The sequence below is a fragment of the Protopterus annectens genome, chromosome 1.part0, assembly GCF_019279795.1.
Source record: "Protopterus annectens isolate FY-2018-M chromosome 1.part0, PAN1.0, whole genome shotgun sequence".
Lineage (NCBI taxonomy): Eukaryota > Metazoa > Chordata > Ceratodontiformes > Protopteridae > Protopterus > Protopterus annectens.
In genome coordinates, this window is record NC_056725.1 from 651,756,990 (window position 1) to 651,780,449 (window position 23,460).

General features: G+C 43.6%; 1 protein-coding gene across 1 annotated transcript in view; it reads right to left on the reverse strand.

Moving 5' to 3' along the window:
- LOC122793771 (probable ATP-dependent RNA helicase DDX17) overlaps positions 1-23,460 on the reverse strand; it is a 1,394,853-nt gene that overhangs the window by 929,734 nt on the left and 441,659 nt on the right. The window contains exon 5 of the mRNA XM_044061964.1: positions 16,948-17,013. Within this exon, the coding sequence (XP_043917899.1) occupies positions 16,948-17,013 (66 nt within the window). The remainder of the gene's footprint in view (positions 1-16,947; positions 17,014-23,460) is intronic.

Here is a 23,460-nt window from a genome sequence, read left to right on the forward strand (position 1 = left end):
GTTTCTGGGGGAAATTCTATAACCGACTCAGAAGAGGCCTCTGGGGCAGAGGTGGTCGGTTGTGCGGTTTCGACGGTCGGAAGTACCAAGGACTCTGTTTCAGCCGAGACAGAGACACTTGCGGTAGGCCTAGGCGTGGTTTCAGCCGAAACCACGGTCCGCGTGTGTTGGTCCTTGTCCTTCCGTTTTTTGGTTAAATGAGAAGTCGGAGTCTCCGACGGCATATTGTAACAGTAACTAGCCCCAAAAAACTCCTCTGCAAACTCCGCCCGACACCTAAGAGTGCGTCGGTTGAAGGAGGCACAGGCTGTACAGGCTGAGACGTCGTGGTCTGGGCCTAGGCAGGGGAGGCAGTAAGAATGGAAATCCTAATGAGGTATTTGTTTCCCACAAGTTAAGCAATTATTAACTTTAAGCGTTTGATCTGACATCAGCTGAGGCAAAAAAGAGTCCCCAACGGGGTACTTAGCTTTTGAAGTCTTCGGTAGCTGAAGTTACAGGAGCTGGCCGACCGGCACTTGCGAACTGCTTCTGCTTCAGGCACCAAGCAGCAAGAAAGACTGAGGAAGATGGCGTCGGCTGACGCTTTTTATACCCCAGGCGCTCTAACGTCGGGGAGAGGGCGACATCAGCAGACGCCGGACCCAGACTTTGGAATCCGGCCGACCGAAGGGCTGCCTGAGGCAGGACAACCCATATGTAAGGACTGCAGATGCATCCTTGAAGGACATCCAATTTTTTGTAGGCCAGTGTCTACTGAATCTAGGTGGCTGCACTTGTAAGAAATCTTTAACAGTTTGCATAGACTTCGATTAGTCTTCCATTTTCTTTAAAACCTCTTCTGCCTTAATACCAAACAGAGAATCATGCTGTAAAGGTGCATCTAGCAATTTAGCTTTAACATGATCAGGCAAATTTTGTTCCTTTAACCAGGCATGCCTCCTAATCACAGATCCAGTAACTGTGACCCTGCAGGAGGCCTCTAAAGAATCAAAACCACGTTGCAAAGTATGCTTTCCAACTTGTTCAGCTGCATGCAATAATTCCTGCAATTCTTTATTTTCTGCACATTCTGAAATCATCATTTTCTGTTTCAGCAATCCCATAACATGTTGTTGGTACTTAAGCATATGAAATTGACAGTTTAAGGCCCTGATTGCCAAGGTTGCAGATGTATAAACCTTTTTTCCCCATCTGTCCAGTGCTCTTGAATCTTTGTCAGAGGGGGTAGGATTTTTTGCTGTTGAGGCCTTAACTCCCTTTGGACCATGTGAAATAGTTTCACGATCAGCAGCAGGGTTTCTAAATAAAAATTTATGTGAATCAGGGAACCCTGTAATATCTGTCAGGCTTACTGCAAGCCGGAGGTAAGGAGTCAGGGGGTCAAGCTTGACTCCAGAAACACATCATCCACAATGTCTAAAACAGTGGGAATTGCTAAAGGCTTGTGTTGAGGGAGGAGGAGGAAATCCCTGAGCCTCTTTTTTGATTCTGAGAAGTTTTGACTCTCCCAGTGAAAATGCTCTCTCAAAGTATGCAAGGTTTCTCCAAATGAATAATCCTCAGAAGGAGATGCAGATGGAATAGACTCCTCAGCATCAGAATCCTCACAGGGAGGTATAGATAATTCCTGATCGGAAGAGGAATCAGAAGAAACAGAAACCTGATCTGAAGATTCATAATCAGTGTCTTGCCCAGGCCTCTTATCTGGACGGGGATGGGTACCCCTGATCAAGGTAACAAGGTCTTCAGCCATTTTGATCATCTGTTTTTTAGGCATAGAGGCCTGTGCACATGGCTCATGCGTCAGTTTTTTAGTTTTAGAAGTTGCTTTTGTCTTTAGATTTGCAGCTGTCGCCGGTTTGATGTACAAAATGTTGAGGTCTGAATACACCCTCAGAAGCTGGTGCCTGCTCAGCTGCTTCGGACCCATCTGAGGGAGATACATCCATCTGTCCAATACCTTGAGTATCTTGCGGCATGCCAGACTCCACATGGGTGTCATAGAGGCCTGCAACTCAAAGGTAGCGGGTATCAGGGGCTGCTTAGTCATCACTTTTGGATCTCGACTGCCTTTCTCTGTCCTTTTCTTTGTGTTTTTATGCACTCCGATAGTCTGATTGCTATCAGATGACATTTCTGGGTAGTTAAATCTGCTTCCAAAATACTTTGATGCAAAAATATACCGACGCTTAATAGTGCGTTGCTTAAATCTAGCACAAAACCGACAGCCAGGCACGTTGTAATAGGCAAGGAATACATTATAAATGGAAATCCTTATGAGGTATTTGCTTCCCACAAGTAATACAATTATTAACTTTTTCTGACATCGGTAAAAAGCAAGAAAAAAAAAAAGTTTCCCCAACGGGGTACTTGCCTTTAGTGAAGACTTTGGTTCTGAAACTCAAACTCAGAATATTTCAGTAGTCAGCCGACCAACACTTGTAAAATGCTTCTGCTTCAGGCACTGCGCGGCAAGAAAGACTAAAGAAAATGGTGTCTGCTGCTTGTTTTGTGCCCCTGACGATCTGATGTCGTGGAGGAGGAGACAGCAGCCGATGCAAGACCCAGGGCTTTGGGGTTCGGGCCGACTGAGGGCAACCTGCCAGCAGATTGCCCAAATGTAATGATTGCAACAGTGAAACAAGAAGTAAGCACAGTTTTGTACCTACCATAAATGTAGATGTCCGAGAGGTATGCATCTGCAGTCCTAACATATGGGTTGTCCTGCCTCAGGCAGCCCTTCGGTCGGCCGGATTCCAAAGTCTGAGTCTGGCTTCTGCTGATGTCGCACTTCACCCAACGTCATAGCTGCTGTGAACTGGGTATAAAGGCATCAGCCGACACCATTTTCCTCAGTGTTTCTTGCCCCAGATGCCAGGTGCCCTCTAGGAAGGCTAAATTTGGATAAATGCAAATGATTCCAAACAGTAGAGAGCAAACAATATAAGCATGTATATACATATATACAAACAAATACACCATAATAGATTCCCCCAGCTAGCTACAAGATGGGCAAATACCCTAGGAGTACCACAGAGGGGAAGGAGGGTGGGTAATCCTGACTGCAGATGCATACCTCTCGGACATCTACATTTATGGTAGGTACAAAACTGTACTATGTCCTTCAAGGATGCATCTGCAGTCCAAACATATGGGTAGAATACCATAGCCAAACTGGGGGAGGAGGCACTAAGATGATTATGGTGTAGTTAAGATCCCTTGCAAAACAGCAGTTACAAAACCTGCTCGGGATCTGGAGTATAAAGGTAGATTATAATGCTTGGCAAATGTATGCACGGAGCTCCAAGTAGCAGCTTCTAAAATGTCTTTGGTAGCCACTCCTCGTAGGAAAGCTGTAGTAGTGGCTGTAGCCCTTGTGGAGTGAGGTCTGATGTTTTCTGGAGTTGTCTTTCCATGAAGAGTAACAAAATCTAATGCAATTTCTTATCCATTTTGAGATTGTCTGTTTTGAAATTGCTTTTCCTTCCATTCCTGTTGCATATGCTACCAGAAGCTGGTCAGTTTTTCTGTTGGTCTTGGTTCTGTCCAGATAGTAGCGCAATTGCCTGTGCACATCCAAGGTATGTAGTAGTCTTTCCCCCCTGTTCTGTGGGTTGGGGAAGAATGTTGGTAGGTGGATTGCTTGGTTCAATGATACCCTGGAGACCACTTTTGGCATAAAAGTAGGGTTAGTTCTCAAGGACACTCTATCCTGATGGAAGATAAGGAAGGGCTGTACTGCCATTAATGCCTGTAATTCAGAAACCCTTCTTGCTGAAGTGATTGCAAGCAGGAAAGCAGTTTTCCAAGATAAGAACTGTAATTCTGCTGTTGCTGCTGGTTCTAAAGGGGGAAGTGTTAACTTTTCCAGCACAAAGTTAAGGTCCCATGTAGGCAAAGGTGGCTTCCTTGGAGGCTTTACATTTTTAATTCCTCTCAGAAACTGCCTGAGTAGAGGATGAGAGAAGACTGGAGGATCCGTGTTGTATTCTGCTGAATTTGCTGATGCATGAATCTTAATGGAGGAGTAAGACAGGCCATTGTGGAAAAGTTCTGCTAAGTATTCCAAGATGTTAGCTATGTTTGCTAATGATACATTTTCTCCTTTTGCTGCACTCCAAATGAGGTATCTTTTCCATTTGGCTGAATAAGTCTTCCTTGTGGAGGGTCTGCGAGCCTCCAGGATAATGTCTTTAACCCTCTGAGATAAATCTGGGTTATTTTGTTTTATGTAATATTCCAAGCAGCTAGCTGTAGTGTTTTCAATTTTGGATGTAGGATCTTGTAGTTGTTCTGTGTTAGCAGTAAAGGAACTAGAGGTAGAGGCCATGCGTGTCCGAGACATACTCCTCAGTAGCGGGTACCAATGCTGCCTCGGCCAGTCTGGAGCTATCAGGATGATCCTTGGGTGATGATCTTTGATCTTCAGTAGCACTTTGTGCATCAAAGGAAGAGGTGGGAATGCATATGCTGTCAGGTTTTCCCAACTGAAGGATAGGGAGTCCACCTTACAAGCAAGTGGGTGGTATGTCCTTGTGCAGAATTTCCTCAATTGGTGGTTGTGTGGGGATGCGAACAGGTCTATTTCTGGGAGTCCCCATTTCTTTGTAATGGTTTTGAAGATGTCTGGATGCAGCATCCATTCGTGGGCATCCGTGGTAGTTCTGCTTAAGGTGTCCGCTAGTGAATTTTCTTTTCCTGGCACAAATTTGGCCTGGAGTTGAATGTTGAGGTTCAGGGCCACATTCCACAGGTCCATTGCCATCTGGCACAGAGGATATGAGTGTGTGCCTCCCCGTTTGTTGATATACCACATGACTGTGGTGTTGTCCGTCCTTATCAGCAAATGACCCTGTTGAAGAAAAGGTCTGAATGTCTGAAGTGCCTGTTTCACTGCCAGCATCTCTTTTTGATTTATGTGTAGGTTCAGCTGGTCTTGTGTCCATAGGCCTTGTATACACTTGTCCACCATGTGTGCCCCCCAGCCTAGGTCTGAGGCGTCCGTGGTGATAGTCTGGCTTGGGTGAGGTTTGTGGAAAGGCAGTCCTCTGTTCAACTGACAGGCCTGAGCCCACCACAGGAATTCTTGTTTCAGGCATGGAATTATTGGAATCTGGGCTTCTAGACTGTGCTTGTGTTGAGACCATACATTCCTTAGGTACCATTGCAACTTCCTCATATGCAGCCTGGCATGTGGAATCAATATTATGCAGGATGCCATGTAATCCAGGGCTTGCAGGACTTTCCTTGCTGTAAGCTGGTTCTGTGTTGTTAATGCCATGAAATAGAGTGGTAGTTGCTTTTGCTTTTCTGCTGTGAGAAATGCCATCTGATTTGATGTGTCCAGTTCTGCACCCAAGAATGTTATCCTTTGGGATGGTACCAGCCTTGACTTTTTCATGTTGACTGTGTATCCCAGGGCTTGCAGTAGTTGTATAACCTTTTCCAAATCTTTTGTTAATTTGGTCTTGTTGTCCGCTTGTATTAGGCAGTCGTCCAGGTATGGATAAATCTGAATTCCCTGAAGCCTGCAATGAGCAATTACTGATGCCAGGCATTTTGTGAATACTCAGGGCGCAGTAGATAAGCCAAAGGGTAATGCTGAGAATTGATAATGCTCTGATCCTGCAAGAAATCTGAGGTATCTTCTGCAATCTGGTCGTATAGGGACGTGCAGGTATGCCTCCCTGAGATCTAGAGTCACCAGCCAAGACTCCTTGCCCAGCATGGGAAGAAGTTGCTGTAGGGTCAGCATTTTGAATTTTGGAACAATGAGATATGTGTTCAGAGCGGACAGGTAGAGAATAGGCCTCCATTGGTTTTCTTTCCTTGGTACCAGGAAAAGTCTGGAGTAAAATCCTTGCCCTTGTTCCATAGGTGGTACCTTTTCAATAGCTCTCATCCTTAGTAGGTGGTTGATTTGTCCTAGAGCGTTTGTTTTTTGGTTTGGTGGTAGGTTTGGCATTCCTCTCTTTTTTGGTAGAGTGTGGAAGTGAAACCTGTAGCCTTTGTCTATTGTCTGTAAAATCCATTTGTCTCCTGTAATGTAATGCCAGTTTACGGAAAATAAGGCTAGCTTTCCGCCTAAGGATGCTTCCAGTTGTTCCCTGGTAGGCGGTATCAGAGTCAAGTCATTGTGTCTGTCCTGTGGAAGTGGTCGTAGCTGAATCTGTGGCAGTACTTCTCTGGTTGTTAGGCTGCCACTGGCGTCCCCTGTAGGCACCTCTGGATTGACCTCTGCCTCTTGGGCGCCTACTTCTGCCTCTCTGTGCTCTGGAGGTGTCTGGAAAGGACCAATTCTTCGAAGGCCAATTTCTACTAAACCTCGGAGGCTGGACCTGTAAGAAATCCTTGACTGTTTGGACAGATTTTGCTTTTCTTCCACCTTCTTTAGCACTTGCTGTGCAGGGAGCCAAACAAACTTTGTTTCTCCATGGGAGCATCTAGGAGCTTTGACTTTACATGGTCTGGTAAGGATTGCTCTTTTAACCAGGCATGCCTTCTAATCACTGTTCCAGTCATAGCTGATCTAAAGGAAGCCTCCAGTGCATCATAGCCGCATTTTAAGGAATGATTACTGACCTGCTGAGTGTTATGTACCAAATCCTGAAGGGACTTATGGTCTATAGGTTCAGGAGAGGACAGTTTTTTATTTAGCTGGTCTAACAAAAATTCCTGATACTGAATCATGTGGAATTGACAGTTTAAGGCCCTAGCCGAAAGAGTAGCAGAAGTATAAACTTTTTTACCCCATCTCTCTAATGCTCTAGATTCTCTTTCAGAGGGAGGGTTTTGGCAGAGGCAGCTGCTACAGCTTTGGGGCCCTGTGAAATGGTTTCAGGATCTGCAATAGGAGCCTTATACAAGTGAAAGTGTGTGTCCGGGACCCTGTAATATCTGTCTGGCTTGGCAGGGGCCAGGGGAAGAGAGTCAGGGGCAGTACAGGCATCATTATATGCATCATCAACAACTGTTAGTACTGGAGGAATGGCTAAAGGCCTATGCTGTGGTAAAAGTAAAAAGGTCCTTCGCCTTTTCCTTGAATCTGAAAAATCCTGGCCCTGCCATTGAAAATGCTCTCTCATAGCATGTAAGGTTTCCCCAAAAGAAAATTCCTCAGGAGGAGAGGCAGAAGGAATGGAGTCTTCTGCATCAGAATCCTCATAAGGAGAATATGGGCCTTCTGGAGGATCTGAGTTTTCTGAATCATCCGAGGAATAGTCTGTAGAAACAGGATCCGGGGGCTCTGCTCTAGGCCTCTTCTCTGGAGGGGGTTGAGAGGCCCTGTCTGGGTGAGGTTGGGATCCCCTGATCAAAGAAATGAGATCCTCAGCCAGGCTGAGCATTTGGGAACTAGAGGTAGGCCTGTGTGAGGGGGTTTTAGCAGGCAAGGCCTTAGAAGATTTAGCTGCTTTAGCCCTAGAAAAAGCCTTGATAGACATAGATGCAGGGGGCCTAGCAGCTCCACGTGCAGGAGTAGATGTCTAAAGGAATAGTATCTGATAAATCCTGGGTGCCTGCTACAGCAGGGGAAATTTCAGTAGCAGATTCAGCCATGCTGTGTGAGGCCTCGGCTATCGGAGGCATGCTTTCGGCCGAAGGAAGAACCGAGGACTCTGTTTCAGCCGAAACAGAGACACTCGCGGTTGGCTTAACCGTGGTTTCGGCCGAAACCGCGGACCGCGAGTGTCGGTCCTTTTCCTTATGCTTTTTAGCTAATTGTGAAGTCGGAGTCTCCGACGGCATTTTGTAAGCAAAAGCGGGACCAAAAAACTCCTCTGCAAACTCCGACCGACGTCTAAGTGTCCGTCGGTTGAAGGAAGCACAGGCTAGACAAGCTGATACGTCGTGGTCTGGGCCTAAGCAAGGAAGGCAGTAAGAGTGGAAATCCTTATGAGGTATTTTATTTGTTTCCCACAAGTTAAACAATTATTCACTTTTTCTGACATCGGCTGAGGCAAGAAAGAGTCCCCAACGGGGTACTTGGCTTTTTAGAAGTCTTCGGTAGTAGAAATCTCTGGATCTGACCGACCGGCACTTGCGAACAGCTTCTGCTTCGGGCACCGCGCGGCAAGAACGACTGAGGAAAATGGCGTCAGCTGATGGCCTTTATACCCAATTCACAGCAGCTATAACGTCGGGTGAAGTGCGACATCAGCCGAGGCCAGACCCAGACTTTGGAATCCGGCCGACCGAAGGGCTGCCTGAGGCAGGACAACCCATATGTTAGGACTGCAGATGCATCCTTGAAGGACATCCTAGTATGCCCACTGCACACAGGGCCTTTCCAGTCCTTCTTGCAACTGGCTAGAGCTTCCTTGACTTTGGGGCCAAACAAAGATCACCAGTCAAAGGGAGAAATGACGAAGGAAGACTTAAACGGCTCCGCAAACTCACACAAACACATCTAGGAGTGATGTCTTATGGGAACACCTGAACCCGCTGCCTTGGTCATCCTTTCGGCTGCATGCGCAATGAGCATCATGGACGAGTTAGAAATAGACTCCAGGGTGACTATCTGAGAGTCAACTTTATGCTGTACCTCCCCAAACACACCTCCTGTGAGGGTATCAGACAACAACTTGATGAGATCTCTCTCTGGAGCCTAGTGAAATGTGCCATAAAATTCAAAGACCTTATGGTGAAGGTCGATGAAGCGTACACCTGCTTTCCAAAGTTTGACACCCACATATACTCCACCATCAAAAAAAAACATCAGAAGATAGGCCTCCTATACAGACACAGTCACTACCTCAGCCCCTCCACTTGGCAAACTCTTGCAACTACCTTCCTCCTCCCATCCCTCATGTACGGCACTCCACTATTTACCAATCTACAACTAGGCCTGCTCTCCAAACTAGAAGCCTGTTATAAAAAAATTAGCAAATTCGCTACCAACTCCAAAAGCTCATCCCATCACTGCCACTCACTACTCTACCTCAAATAGCTAGAAATCCCCAACTATCTTAATTATACACAACTCACCACTGCTCACCAGCTCATCGTCAAACCCTCTGACTGCCCATCCCTAGCCAAAGCACTAACACCCTACACCCCCCCCCCCCCGCTCCCTAAGATCAGAGAACCAAAATCTGCTTCAAGTACACAAATCCTCTCACCCCCTAGGCCAACTACTTCTATCCTTTACTACAGCCAAACTCTGGAACTCGCTTCGTTCTCACCTACGTAACTTACCTGACCTTAAAAACTTCAAAAGTCAGCTCCTCTTATACCCATCATCCAAATGGAAATGTCCCTCTCATGCTCCCACCTAATGTACTTATCAACCAACTCTACTCCTACCTCCTCCTTTGATCTACTAAACGTGTAGCTAATTCAGCCTTGTCTGTCAAATGGCTTTTCCAGATGCATTGCTTACGTTCTGTTCATTAACAAACACCTTCATTTTGTAAAAATTATCATGTAATGTAACATATGTTTCCTCTGAATCTTTACGTTACACATGTTTCTTGTGGAGTCTTTTCTCCCCGGGCCTCCACTGAAAATGGGCCATCTCGACCTAGTGGACTATCCCAGTCAACAAATGGAAATAAAAATCTGTCCATCGTCCTAGACTCTATTAGGGGGATGAACAGTGGGACTCCTAAATGAGCTCCTGTTTGGTGGCCACTGCCACCACCCACAGCATCTACTGCTGTGCAAAGCCCTTGGCCCAGTGCTGGTGGTTTACAGGGCCTGACAAATTTTGTCTGGTCTCTGGGGAGTTTATTGTGGAATCAGGACCCTTCAATGCCCGTTGCCCGATCAATTTAAAAAGACAGTCAGTGCGAGGTATCACCCAAGAAGTAGATGGGCAAGCATCAAAAGTTTGCAAGGTACACAGATTCCTCAGAAGTTGGGTCTTTGGGCTGCCAGTTACCCCTCTGTTTGAGAATTTCTAGGATGTCTCCTAAGGAAATGTCTTCCGGGGGTGACAGGTGGGGAACCCTCCTCATTTTCAAAGTCAGTCTCCTCAGTGACAGATTCTTCTGGGGAATCTAAGTGCTTCCTCTTGCATGTCTTTCAGAATGGCTCCTCAGCAGGGATCTCTGAGGAGGACCCAGAAGAAGAGGGGCCCTGTACAGGGGTAGCTTGCAGCTTTGGTGCTCGATGCCCGGGCATGGAGGATGGTGGCAGCTCTGGGCAAGGAGTAGTCTGGGAATACAGCTATGACACAGAGCCAACAGAGCCTGCAGAGGCCAAAGCCCTCTCCATAAGCTGGAAGGCATGCCCCCTGAAGAGGGATGGGAGCTCTGAACAAAGGAGGACTACCTCGGAATAGAGGGCACACCCTACTCTGAAGAGACCCACTTCCAAAGCAGAAGCAGTGGAAGAGCCCCCAGCTGCCAAAGTCCCACAGTTAAGGAAGACACCGAATAAAATGCCGGGGCCGACCCAAAACCTTCGGACCCAACAGTGGAGCTACTGCCTCGGAAGTCCACCAGTTCCAAAGGACCCAAAGTCATCAGGGCAGATCCTGGCACCGAAGCCAGATTAGCCGTCGGTATCTGAGCAGCTGGAACCGGAGGGATTGGAGTAGGAAGCTTTAAGCCCTCAGAGGAGGTTACAGGAGGAAGATTTGTTGGGGAGTCCTAGGAAAACACACCCCCAACTCCAGAAGGCAGAGGTGACTGGGAAGAAACAAAGACCCCTGGCCACCAGGAGGTGATCCACCAACCTCACGATGTCCTCTTCAGTGAGACTCCTGAAGGAACAGACATAATCCAGAGGCGGACTCTGACCTTTCCAAAAAAGGACTGGGAAGTTAATCCACAAAGGGATTGATGGAAGGGGACTACCTTTGTCCTGGTACGTACATCATTTCTTATTTTGGCACCAAGGGGGTGGGTAATGTCTGCTGCGGTGCAATAGGTGAGGTCGGCACCGACCAGGAAACTGAAGAAGTCAGTGCTGATGAGACTGGCGCCGAGACCAGAGGTGCCATAGTAGCCAGTACCAAAGAGGTTCTCTGTTCTGAAAGTCTCTGAACCTTAGCCTTCAATGCCAAAGATGTGGAGGGGGCAGAAGGCTTATTCTTTTTTGCCATCAGTGTCGAAGGAGAAGTTGGCACGGAGTGATTTTCTTCAAACCATGGTCAGATTTAGATGGAGCAATCTTGGACAAAGTTTCTTCGAAAGACTTAAGTAAACCTTTCAATATTAACTTACTTTTATGCTCCACCAAGGCCCTGTTACTAGAGGCCTGGCAGACAGAACATTCTTGGTCTAAATGGGCTGCACCTAGACGAACAGGAAGAGTGCCCATCTGAATTGGGCATCTTCCGTCCACAATCCTGGCACTGTTTAAACTAGATGTGTCCAACCTGCGGCCCTCAGAGCTCTTCCATGCGGCCCTCAACCTCTAACTGCAACATCGATGTACGCATGCCCCAAAACACTTTTTTTTTGTTTTGTGTTTTTCGCTCCCGTGACCTGTAATGCTAATGTCGTTGTGTGCATGCACCAAAGCACCCTTCTAGTTTTGTTTTTGAGCCAAAAAAGGGTCCGTGTGTTTACACCATTATTTTGCACCGAACAATTAGTGTGTGTGTGCGTGACTCTGTGTGTTCTCGTTGAAGAGGGACTCGTGTATGGATTTGCCGCTGTTGCCTTTGAAAGAGACAGCAATTACCTGTGTTAATAGATAAGTACGGAGTGAGTGCATGCATGAAAGAATTATGTGCGTGAAAGTAGAAGAGTGTGTGTGTGCGCATGTGTGTATATGTGTGCATGACAGAGAGATGCACACAAAGAGGCTAACAGTTATCAGGCTACCTACTGAACACAAGCAAGTTAGCTCACAAATACATCATACATTAAGAGTACACTTTCATTAAATTGTGGCTTTTCTGACAGGGAGAGTGTTGTACTGAACATGAACTCATACCTCTTAACTGTATGGATTTTCAAAGAAGGTCTGGATTTTTGCCTCATCTTCCAATTTGTGTCTTTTGCTTAGGAAATAAAAGTAGTCATCCAAGGTAATGCAGTTCCAGGGAGTAAGAATGAGACAGCAGCCTAGGGTTAATGGGTCAGTAGTGAATTGACTATGTGGGTCTGTAGTATATAAAATTGTATTGTTTTTTCAGACAAACAAATAAGCACCTAGTACTGTTTTTTTCATTGGTACTGCGGTGGTGTTAGACGTTGCCCGTTAGATTCTCAGTTAGAGTGTCTACTGTGTGACGACATGCGTGAATGGGCGTTCCTTCGTTGAAGTTTGTGCGTTAGGCCTGGCAAGCCAGCACGTAAAACTCTACTGCCAATAATTAGCGGACCGGAGTTCTGCTGTGGCGACCCCTAACCGGGAAAAGCCGAAAGACACACACACACACTGTTTTTTCATTGGTGGGTTCTAAGCAGTGGTAGATTGAACAATAGTAAGCATAGCTTTGGCGGATCATCAATACTGGCAAATCAAGTTGGCATAATGTCATTTTTTAAATGTTGGGGATTTTAGTGTGTATGTGTGTGCTTATGTGTTGGGAGTGCTGCAACAGTAGACGATTATTAAAGACAGAGACTTACGGACTGTGGAGAATATGTTTCTTTGTTTCAAAACCTAATACTTGGGTACGTATGCCAGAAGTAGATTTTTTAAGACATAGCTTCTTGCCATTTACAGTGGATGGATATTTACATTTAATGGACAAAGTATTAGCGTGGGCCTGTGGGGTTCTGAAGGATGCCAAGTCTACCACTGCCAATGTCTTGTAAAGTGACCTGGAAATGGATATTGGGATGTTACTGAAAAAATATAGTAAGTGGGCTTAGAAATATAGTTTAATTAAACAAAGTGTACTTTCAGTTTACAGGCCATAATTTAATTTCTTTCAGGTAGTCCAGATACTGGTAGATTGCATACCATTAGACTTAATTAGGGAGAGCTGTCATTCTGGGGAAACAAGCAGCCCTAGTTTCAGTGAAAGCTCTGTGGTTGCTTGCAGGTAGGAAGTTGCAGGATGTTGATGCAATGTGTTTTATTTATTATTTTTAATGCATTTGTCATTTCAAAGCATGGTTTTCTTTGATGCAAAAGAAGGCAAGACTGAATGAGCCATATAATGTGACAATAATGGGATAGAAAGATTATAAGTGATGTATAATGTTTGCAGCTACAGTTGTTTCAATGGTGTCTGTGATGCATAACTATTTTTTTGCCTGTGTCCCACTTTTATTTTTCGCTTTGTCCAGATTTCTTGCTCTAAGGTTGAGAGGTATGGTTCCATACTAAATCAGAAGGTTGTATTTACATTGGAAGACTTTTCGGCATAATTATGAAAAACAGAGCCTTTTTAATATCTCTGCTTATTTCCAATATAAACTGCCATATAACCTTGCAAATAACCTTCTTATTAAGCTACTTTACTTCTTTTGGAATTGACAGGTATGATTCATCTGTTCGGACATAAGCATAGAGTGCTAATGTGACTTTGATTTCTTGCAGCAGTCTGTAGTTTACATAATCACAATAACATTTCTGTGTTTCTGGGTTTGTAATCAGTTTAACAGTTTTAAAAGATGTTTTCCAAAAATAAATAAATATATAATAAATAAATAATCCTCTCGAGACTTTGAACTATTAACAAAGTCTGGGAACTTGTTTTTTTTTTTCAAAAGCGAAGGTCAGCATTACAGCTCAGTAAACTGTCAGTCTGTGAGTAACTTCTGCACAAACTAAAATGTCTGAATGTCAAATGGCTTTACATTGGAGGGAAGTTTATTTTTATTTATTTTATTTTATATTTGTTTACCGGGAAAGTCCGACTGAACACGGGTCCGTTTTCAGTGGAGGCCCAGGGAGAAAAGCTCCAAAAATAACAGAAAACAATATAATACAATACATGAGAGAGACAGACAGCAAATTATGGATGTAGTACTCATACAATATGGAAGAAATTACATCTCGTAACAGTGAGAATCATTGAGGTACAGAATAAACTTAAAAACATTTTTTTTTACAGTTATAATTACAGCAAGGCAAATATCAATGAGTTAAGTTTTTAGTTGAAAGCTGTTTGTACATAGCTGAAGCTCTGAAACAATCTTTTGGTATGGATTAACCTGGGGATTGACACAAGTTATATGTTTACACCAGTATGTAGCATTATAGTTTATGGTTTTCTTATTGATTTACTTTTTGCAGAGCAGTTGTTTATTTATTGATGGTCCTTTTGGTGTTTGGAAATTACATGGATGAATCCATCTCTATTATGATTTTTTTTTCAGATATTTTGACTTCCAGACAATTTAATTCAGTGAGTTGATGTCATGTAATTACTGAGGTTGCCTATTTTAAAAGTAGGGGCTTGTGTGTGTGTGTGTGTGTGTGTGTGTGTGTGTGTGTGTGTGTGTGTGTGTGTGTGTGTGTGTGTGTGTGTGTGTAAGAGAGAGATTTAATATGTATACTGAATACAATTTTGCAAATGGAATTCTTAGTTAAACATGCCCCTCTTCTTGGACAACTAGACTTGAGTAACCAATATTAGATCTTAGCCATCCAGCTGGGAAAGGTTAGTATGTGGATTTTCCCATCTGGTTTGATGAAGGCTATGCTACTTACCCAAGGACTACATTTATGGCTATCCATCCAGCCATCATGTTGCTGAACTATATTGTCTGATAATGAGAGGAGCTTTTTACAGAAGTTGAAGGTTTTTGTGTCAAGAACCTGTCCATAAAAAGTGGCTTGTTTATGTTGCAGTGAAGGCTGTGGTCTTTGTAGTGAGCGTTTTAAGTATAACCAGTATTTCTGAGGTAGAGGACGTCTCTTAAGGCAGGATCTTTCTTAGCCTGGAAAGCAAGCCAATGATGAAATTTATAGGGGCCAGTGAGAGACAGAGGAAAGCAAAAAGCTTTTTGGTCTGTTTGGATAAGTAAGTGAACTTAGTCCTTTGACCTTTTTTGTCAAAAATGGTTGTAGTCTTTCTTTTGGCAGGGTGTTTTGCTGAGGCACATGCCAAAAGGGGCACTGCACTCAATAATGGCTCTTGTAAAGGAAGAGTACAGGGATGTTATAACCTCCTTGTCCCCGGATGAGATACCCTTACTAATGAAGTTGGCCATGTAAAACGTTTTCCTTACAACGGAGACAACGTGGTGGTCAAAAGTCAGGTTTCTATCAACGTGGGTGCCCAAGTACTATATGACTTATTGCGTGCTTACAACATTGTTATTAATGTGATAATTTTTGAGGACATCACTCTCCTCAAAGGGGATGATGATGCATTTTTTGACATTTAGCTTGAGGCCATATTTCTGGCACCAGTTATTTGTTTGGGTGAGACCCCCTTGTAGCTTATTCAGAATTGTTTTATTAAGTCAGTAATGTGAATTCTTTACTTTATTGCAAATTTGTTGGGTTATTTTTGTGGATTATAGTATTGTAGGACTGCTGATGTTGACATTTTACATAGTTGGACTGCTGGAATGGTTTCCCCAGTGAGAAATGCTAGTGCTGTAGTGAATATCTGTTTATTGTAAATATATATATATCTATATATATATATATATATATATATATATATATATATATATATATATATATATATATACACACATATATATATATATATATATATATATATATTTATAGATAGATATATTAACTAAGATGTTAGAGTTAACTGTTAGATTAGAGAATTAGAATTAGAATGATAATTAGAATTTTAAGGCAAATATTAGGCATTTATTACATTTATTCATTGTTCAAATGCACCTACAGTACAGCCAGGAGGTCAACTGTGGTCTTCCGCAGCAACAAAAGAGTTAACTATATGATATATTTTATATGCGGCCCCAAGACCATTTCTGTTCACTCAATGCGGCCCCGGCAAGCCAAAAGGTTGGACACCCCTGGTTTAAACCCTGTAGTGCCTTTTGGTTTATCAGCCATGTAGACGAAATTAAAGACAGGAGTCAACTGGTGGGAACACTATCACACAAACACTCACGCAAAAAAAGGACAGGAGGAAAAAGACTACCAACTACAGTAAAAAAAAAATATATATATACCAAATATGGGTAAAGAGAAGAAAATACCAATTATTATAAGACAGAGAGGCACCTGATGAGGGAGAGAAGGAAAAGGAGGGGGGCTGCCAACGATGGTAGACAGAATACCGTAACATCTGGGAGAAAAAGCACATGTGGGCATTATATATGCAAGAGTAGAAAAGATAGGAGAATAACTTGCAAAAATAAAGAAATTTTTACTTAGCTGTGAGAGGAACAACTGACTGGTCTTGCAACAAGAGCAGCACACAAGATATGAGGTAATATGGACAGGGGAATTGTGGGTACCATCTTAGCTCGAGAGTCTTTGGTTGTATAACGGCAGAGCCGGTTCCGTGGATCGCAACCAAGTAACCCAAAGGTCCAAGGATGAACAAAGACAGACAACATCAGATTAAAAGTTTCAATTAAGTCTGGAAAGGAGACAGCTGCCAGGCTTGGCAGTACCTTCTTTACATATCCAGTAAACGCCAATTTAGTGTTATAATCAGAAAAGTACAAATTTGACTTTCAAATTCATAATTTTGAAGGGGAAGAACTCTCTTTCTTATATTTTCATAACTACTAGGTTAGCTGCCTTTCCAGTCAAATTTAAGCCTAGGCAATTTCTCAAGGGTGAGACTCATACCCAGTGCCTTGTGTCTGTGTCAACCCTTCCCCATCTAAAATTGCCGTGCTGCATTCACTGGTAATTAAACCCAGGCCTCTACTGAGGCAGACAAGAATTCCAACACAAATGCTCATGTGCTTTTAATAAATTTCTTTTCCACTTTTAATTATCTAAAAGCTTTCAAGATATAAAAAAATATAGCGTATATGCTAGCACATTTTGCTAATTCTATCCCAAACCATGATAAAACACTTGGTTCATTCCAAAATTGATCCCACTATCAAAATAATTTTGAATAAACCAAAATGAAGTACCACTTACAATAGGACCATCTCCTCTCTCCAGGTATGGCTGATGATTGATGTGAACAATTCCAGGAAGCAAATACTAAAAAAAAAACAAAAATTAAAATGTTCATTGAGCATTCAAAGGTAGCAGTTGGTTTTCTAAATTTGTAAAATGTTTTGTGAAGTTCTGCAGGGTTACTAATACAAAGACTTCTGTGTCACTTTTAGACAGAGGCACAGTATACTAACCTCGAAAAAGAGCATAGCAAAATTAATTTAAAATGGGTGGCGAAAGCCAAACACACTCTGGCTAGGCTTACAAATGCCCTAGGGCAGATAACCTATGAACCTATAAAGATTAGCAGTGTAAAATCTTACCATAATGATACAAGTCGTCTCTCTTCCCTGGTGCAGTATTCTTAACATGAGGGAGTTGCTGCCGTGATGACCCGACGTCGGCCAGTACAAAAAGACTTTTACTACTAGGGGTGAGTGGTATGTCACACGTAGGCTGCTTGTCAGACGTCTGCCATAAAAGTGATATATGCACACACCCTCCTCAGAACTGAGTGCCCCAAGAGGAACACCCATCTAAGGGAGTACATAGGTCAAATACATCCAAGCAAGAACAAAATCATGGGGAAGGAGGGATGGAATGAATACTGCAACAGAGAAGAGAAGGAACTCTAGTTTTGCAAAATCTTACCCTAACAATTATCTATGTTCTCCTATTCCTCTGTTACAGTAATCTTAACATGAGGGAGAATACCAAAGCTCATGAGGAAAGGGAGGAGGAAGGGGCAGAGGAGCTTTCCATGAAGCCATGGAGAATAGCCCTTGCAAACCCTGCCCTAGAATTGGAAATTTTGTCCAATTTAAAATGTTTGGTGAAGGTATGGACTGAAGACCAGGTGGCTGCCTCCAAAATGGATTTAGTGCTCACTCCTTTAAAGAAGGTGCCAGAGGAAGCAACAGCCCTGGCAGAATGCATCTTAACAGGACGTAGCAGAAAGAAATGGCTTTAGAGATCCAGCTGGATATACTGCGTTTCGAGGCAGACAGCTCTAAAGCTCTAGGGTGGAATGAGACCAACTGGTCTGACTTCCTGGTATCCTTTTACTTTGTCAAGACAGCACCTAAGCTGTCTGTGCACAACCAACGTGTGCAAAATCCTCTCTGCCAAGTTCTGTGGACTGGGGAAAAAGGTACGTAAATGGATGGAAGGGTTGAGGGATAACATTACCACTTTAGGCATAAAGGTAGGGTTGGTGCAGATGGACACACACATTGTGGAACACCAAGAAAGGAGTGGAAGCCATTAGGGCCGCTAGTTCAGAAACCCTTCTGGCTGAGGTTAGTGCAAGTAGCAAAATAGTCTTCCCAGGAGCAAAACTTTAAGGAAGCAGAAGCTACTGGCTCAAAAGGAGCAAGGGTCAGCTTCTCTAATATAAAGTTAAGATCCCGGGGGGGGGTGCCACGGGTTTCGGGGGGGGGGGGTTCTTAAGTGAAGGATGTCTTTTAAGAATTGTTTAGTCTCAAATCTGGAAGCTAAACGAGGAGACAGAGGCAGACAGGCAGAAATAGCGGAGAATTGCACTTCTGACTGAGGAATAACTTAGGCCAGCATCTAGTAATTCATGTAGACATGAGAGAACCAGGGGGATTTCCACTATCAGTGGGTCCTGGTTTCGAGAAAGACACCAGATTGAAAATCTCTTCCATTTGGATAAGAAAGATATTCTTATATTGGGTTTTCCTGGCCTCCTGCAGAACTCTCAGCACATCCTCTGGGAAAAAAAGCAGTCAAAGGAATTAAGATCCCATCACTCAGAATGTCAGCTAAAGCGTTGACAAGTGGGGATGGATTAGAGTGCCTTTGTGATGTGTGAGAAGGTCCACTCTGTGGGGTAACTTGTGGTGATCGTCCTTGGCTAAATGCAAAAACAGAGGGAACTAGTGCTGTCTTGCCCAAAAGGATGTCCCCATCAAAAATTTTGGTTTGTCCTGCTGAATCTTTAGCAGGGTTTTTGGAATGAGAAGAAGGGGAGGGAATGCATACAGAAACATCCCCTTCCATTAAAAGCTGAGGAAGTCCACCTTCCAGACCAGAGGATGCACACCTCTGTTATAAAATAATGTAAGCTGCCTGTTCATGGGGGGAGGCAAAAAAAAGTTTTAATTGTGGAGTACCCCATCTGTGGAAAATCTCCAGGAACACTTCCCTGTGATGCATTCCATTCATGGGATTGTGTTTCGGACCTGCTCAATGCGTCTGCCACTACATTTTGACTAGAGATGATATATACCACCTGGAGTGGAGTTTGAAGCTTAACAGCCAATTCCCAGACTTGCAGAGCTAGTCTGCAAAGGAGATGAGACTTTGTACCTCCCTGTTTGTTCATATACCAGAGAAAGTACAGTTTTGTACCAACCATAAATGTAGATGTCCGATAGGTATGCATCTGCAGTCCTTACATATGGGTTGTCTTGCCTCAGGCAGCCCTTCGGTCGGCCGGATTCCAAAGTCTGGGTCCGGCGTCGGCTGAGGTCACCCTTTTCCCTGATGTCAGAGCGCCTGGGGTATAAAAGCATCAGCCAACACCATCTTCCTCAGTTTTTCTTGCCCCAGATGCCAGGTGCCCTCTAATGAAGGCTAAATTTGGAGAGATACAAAAACTTCCAAACATGCACAGTGATATATAACATATAATATATATATATATATATATATATATATATATATATATATATATATTTTATGTATTATATATATATATATATATATATATATATATATATATATATATATATATATATATATATATATATATAGATATATATATATATATATATATATATATATATATAACAAATACACCATAATGGATAACCCCAGCTAGCTAGAAGGAGGGATAACTACTCAAGGAATACCACAGAGGGGCAGGAGGGAGGGAAATCCTGACTGCAGATGCATACCCATCGGACATCTACATTTATGGTAGGTACAAAACTGTACTATGTCCTTCAAGGATGCATCTGCAGTCCTTACATATGGGTAGAATACCATAGCCAAGCTGGGGGTGGTATGACCTAAGAAAAGGATGGTGTAGCTAAAATGCCCTGCAGGACTGTAGTAGCAAAGCCTGCACTGGATCTGGAATATAATGGTAAGTTGTAATGCTTGGAAAATGTACGCACGGAGCTCCATGTAGCAGCTTCTAAGATGTCCTTTGTAGCCACCCCTCTTAAGAAGGCTGTGGAGGTGGCTGTGGCTCTGGTGGAATGAGATCTAATGTTGGATGGCACAGGTTTGCCATGAAAAGAGTAACAGAATCGAATGCAATTCCCTATCCATTTTGAAATTGTCTGTTTGGAAATTGCTTTTCCTTGTACACCAGCAGCATATGCTACAAAAAGCTGGTCAGTTTTCCTGTAAGTCTTAGTTCTGTCCAAGTAGTAGCGCAACTGTCTGTGAATGTCCAGAGTATGTAGAAGTTTCTCTCCTTTATTTTGTGGATTTGGAAAGAAGGTAGGCAGGTGAATAGCTTGGTTCAGTGAGACCCTGGATACCACCTTTGGCATGAATGAAGGATTGGTTCTCAATGAGACTCTGTCCTGATGAAAAGTAAGAAATGGTTGTACTGCCATGAGGGCCTGTAACTCAGATACTCTTCTTGCTGAGGTTATGGCCAGAAGGAAGGCAGTCTTCCAAGACAGGAACTGTAGTTCTGCAGATGCTGCTGGTTAAAAGGGAGGTAGAGTTAATTTTTCCAACATGAAGTTAAGGTCCCATGTAGGCACTGGTGGTTTCCTTGGAGGGTTGATGTTTTTTATCCCTCTTAGAAACTGCTTTAGCAACGGATGAGAAAATACAGGTGGATCAGTGTTGTACTCCGCTGAAATGGCTGAAGCATGAACTTTTATGGAAGAGTAAGAGAGGCCATTATGGAGCATTTCTGCCAAGTATTCCAGGATATGTGGAATGCTCATTACTGTCGGATCTTGGCCCTTTGAGGAGTTCCAAGTGCGAAATCTTTTCCATTTTGCTGAATATGCCTTTCTTGTGGAAGGTCGCCGAGCTTCCTTGATGATATCCTTTACCCTTTTGGATAGTTTATTCAGGCGAGGAGTCAAAGTATTTTCCAGGCTGTCAGCTGCAAGGTTTTTAGGCTGGAGTGCAGAGTTTTGTAATTGTGCTGTGTCAGAAGAAGTGGCCATTGTGGTAGAGGCCACGGTTTCGTGCGTGACAAGCTCGTTAACAGTGGGTACCAATGTCGTCTTGGCCAGTCCGGAGCTATCAGAATCACTTTTGGTTGTTCTGTCCTGATCTTCAGTACGACCTTGGTCATTAACGGAAGAGGTGGAAATGCACATACTGTTAAGAGTATTCCAGCTGAAAGAGAGAGTCCACTTTCCATGCTTCTGGGTGGTATGTCCTTGTGCAGAATTTCTTCAGTTGATGGTTGTGGTGGGAGGCAAAAAGATCTATGTCCGGCCTTCCCCATGATTGCGTTATTTGAGGAAATGTGTCTGGGTGCAGCATCCATTCGTGGATCCATGATGTTTCTGCTTAGGCTGTCCGGCAGTACATTGTCTTTTCCTGGTACAAACTGGGATTGCAGCTGTATATTTATTTTTAGGGAAAGTTTCCAAAGATTCATTGCCAGCCTGCAAAGAGGGTAAGAATGGGTACCTCCTTGCTTGTTTATGTACCACATAACTGTGGTATTGTCGGTCTTTATTAGCAGGTGGCCTTGCTGTAGAAAGTGCTTGAAGGCCTAGATTGAATGTATCACTGCCAGCATTTCCTTTTGGTTTATGTGCAGGCGAAATTCTGTTTGTGTCCATTGTCCTTGAATGCATCTGCCCTCCATGTGGGCTCCCCATCCATGGTCTGAGGCATCCTTGGTAATGGTTTGGCTGATAGTTGGTTTGCTGAAAGGCAGACCCCTGTTTGACTGGCTTGCTTGAGCCCACCACAGAAATTCTTTTTGAAGGAATGGAATGAGGGGGATCAAAGCTTCTAGGCTGTGACTGTGTTGAGACCATAGACTCCTTAGGTACCATTGTAGTTTCCTCATATGCAGCCTTGCTTGTGGAATCAGAAGAATGCAAGATGCCATGAAACCCAGGGCCTGCAGTATTTTCCTTGCAGTCAGTTGGGTTTGCTTTGCCAGGTTTCTGAAGAAATCTGGTAGTTGTTCTTGTTTTTCTTCTGTGAGAAAAGCCATTTGGGTGGTTGTATCTAGTTTTGCACCCAGAAAGGTTATTCTTTGGGATGGAACAAGTCTTGATTTTCGAATACTGACTGTGTATCCCAAAGCCTGAAGTAGGCATATGGCATAATTCAAGTGTTTTACCAATGTTTGTTGGCTGTCCGCTTGTATAAGGCAGTCGTCCAGGTATGGGTATATTTGAATCCCCTGACGTCTGCAGTGTGCAATTACTGATGCCAGGCATTTCGTGAATACTCTGGGCGCAGTAGATAAGCCAAAGGGCAATGCTGAGAATTGATAATGCTCTGAACCTGCAAGAAATCTGAGGGGTCTTCTGCAACTTTGTCTGATAGGGACATGCAGGTATGCCTCCTTGAGGTCTAGAGTTACCAGCCAAGACCCCTTGCCTAGCATGGGAAGGAGTTGCTGTAGGGTCAGCATTTTGAATTTTGGCACAATGAGATAAGTATTCAGTACGGACAAGTCGAGAATAGGCCTCCATTGTTTTTCTTTTCTTGGGACAAGGAATAGTCTGGAATAAAATCCTTGGCCTTGTTCTGTGAGAGGAACCTTTTCTATAGCTTTCATTTGCAATAGGTTGGAAATCTGTTTTAAAGCCTCTGCCCTTTGATTCGGTGGCAGGTTTGGCATGCCTTTTCTTTTTGGTAATGTATGAAAATGGAACCTGTATCCTTTGTCTATTATTTGCAGTGTCCATTTGTCCTTTGTAATACTGTGCCAACTTTTTGAGAATAAAGATAGCTTTCCGCCCAAAGGTGCTTCCAACTGAGCCCTGATTGGCAGGGTCAAGGTAAAGTCATTGAGTCTGCCCTTGTGCAGCAGTTGTAGGTCCTGCACTACCTCTCTGGTTAGGAGGCTGCCATTGACGTCCTCTGTAGGAGCCTCTAGCTTGCCCTCTGCCTCTGGCACACCTGTTCTTGCCTCTTTGAAATCTGTCTGTCTGGAAAGGACCAATTCTTAGAGGGCCAATTTCTGCTGAATCTTGGTGGTTGGACCTGGAGAAAATCTTTGACTTTGTACAGATTTAGCCTTTTCCTCAAATTTCTTTAAGACCTCCTGAGCAGTGGAGCCAAATAACTTTTGCTTTTCCAGTGGCGCATCCAGAAAATTTGCTTTAACATGATCTGGCAGGGTTTGTTCCTTCAGCCAAGCATGTCTACGTATGACTGCACCTGTCATAGCTGACCTACATGAAGCTTCCAATGCATCATAACCACACTGCAAGAAATGGTTGCTAACCTGTTGGGAGTTATGTACCAGATCCTAAAGTGACTTGCGATCTAGGGGTTCAGGTGAAGACAGTTTTTTAT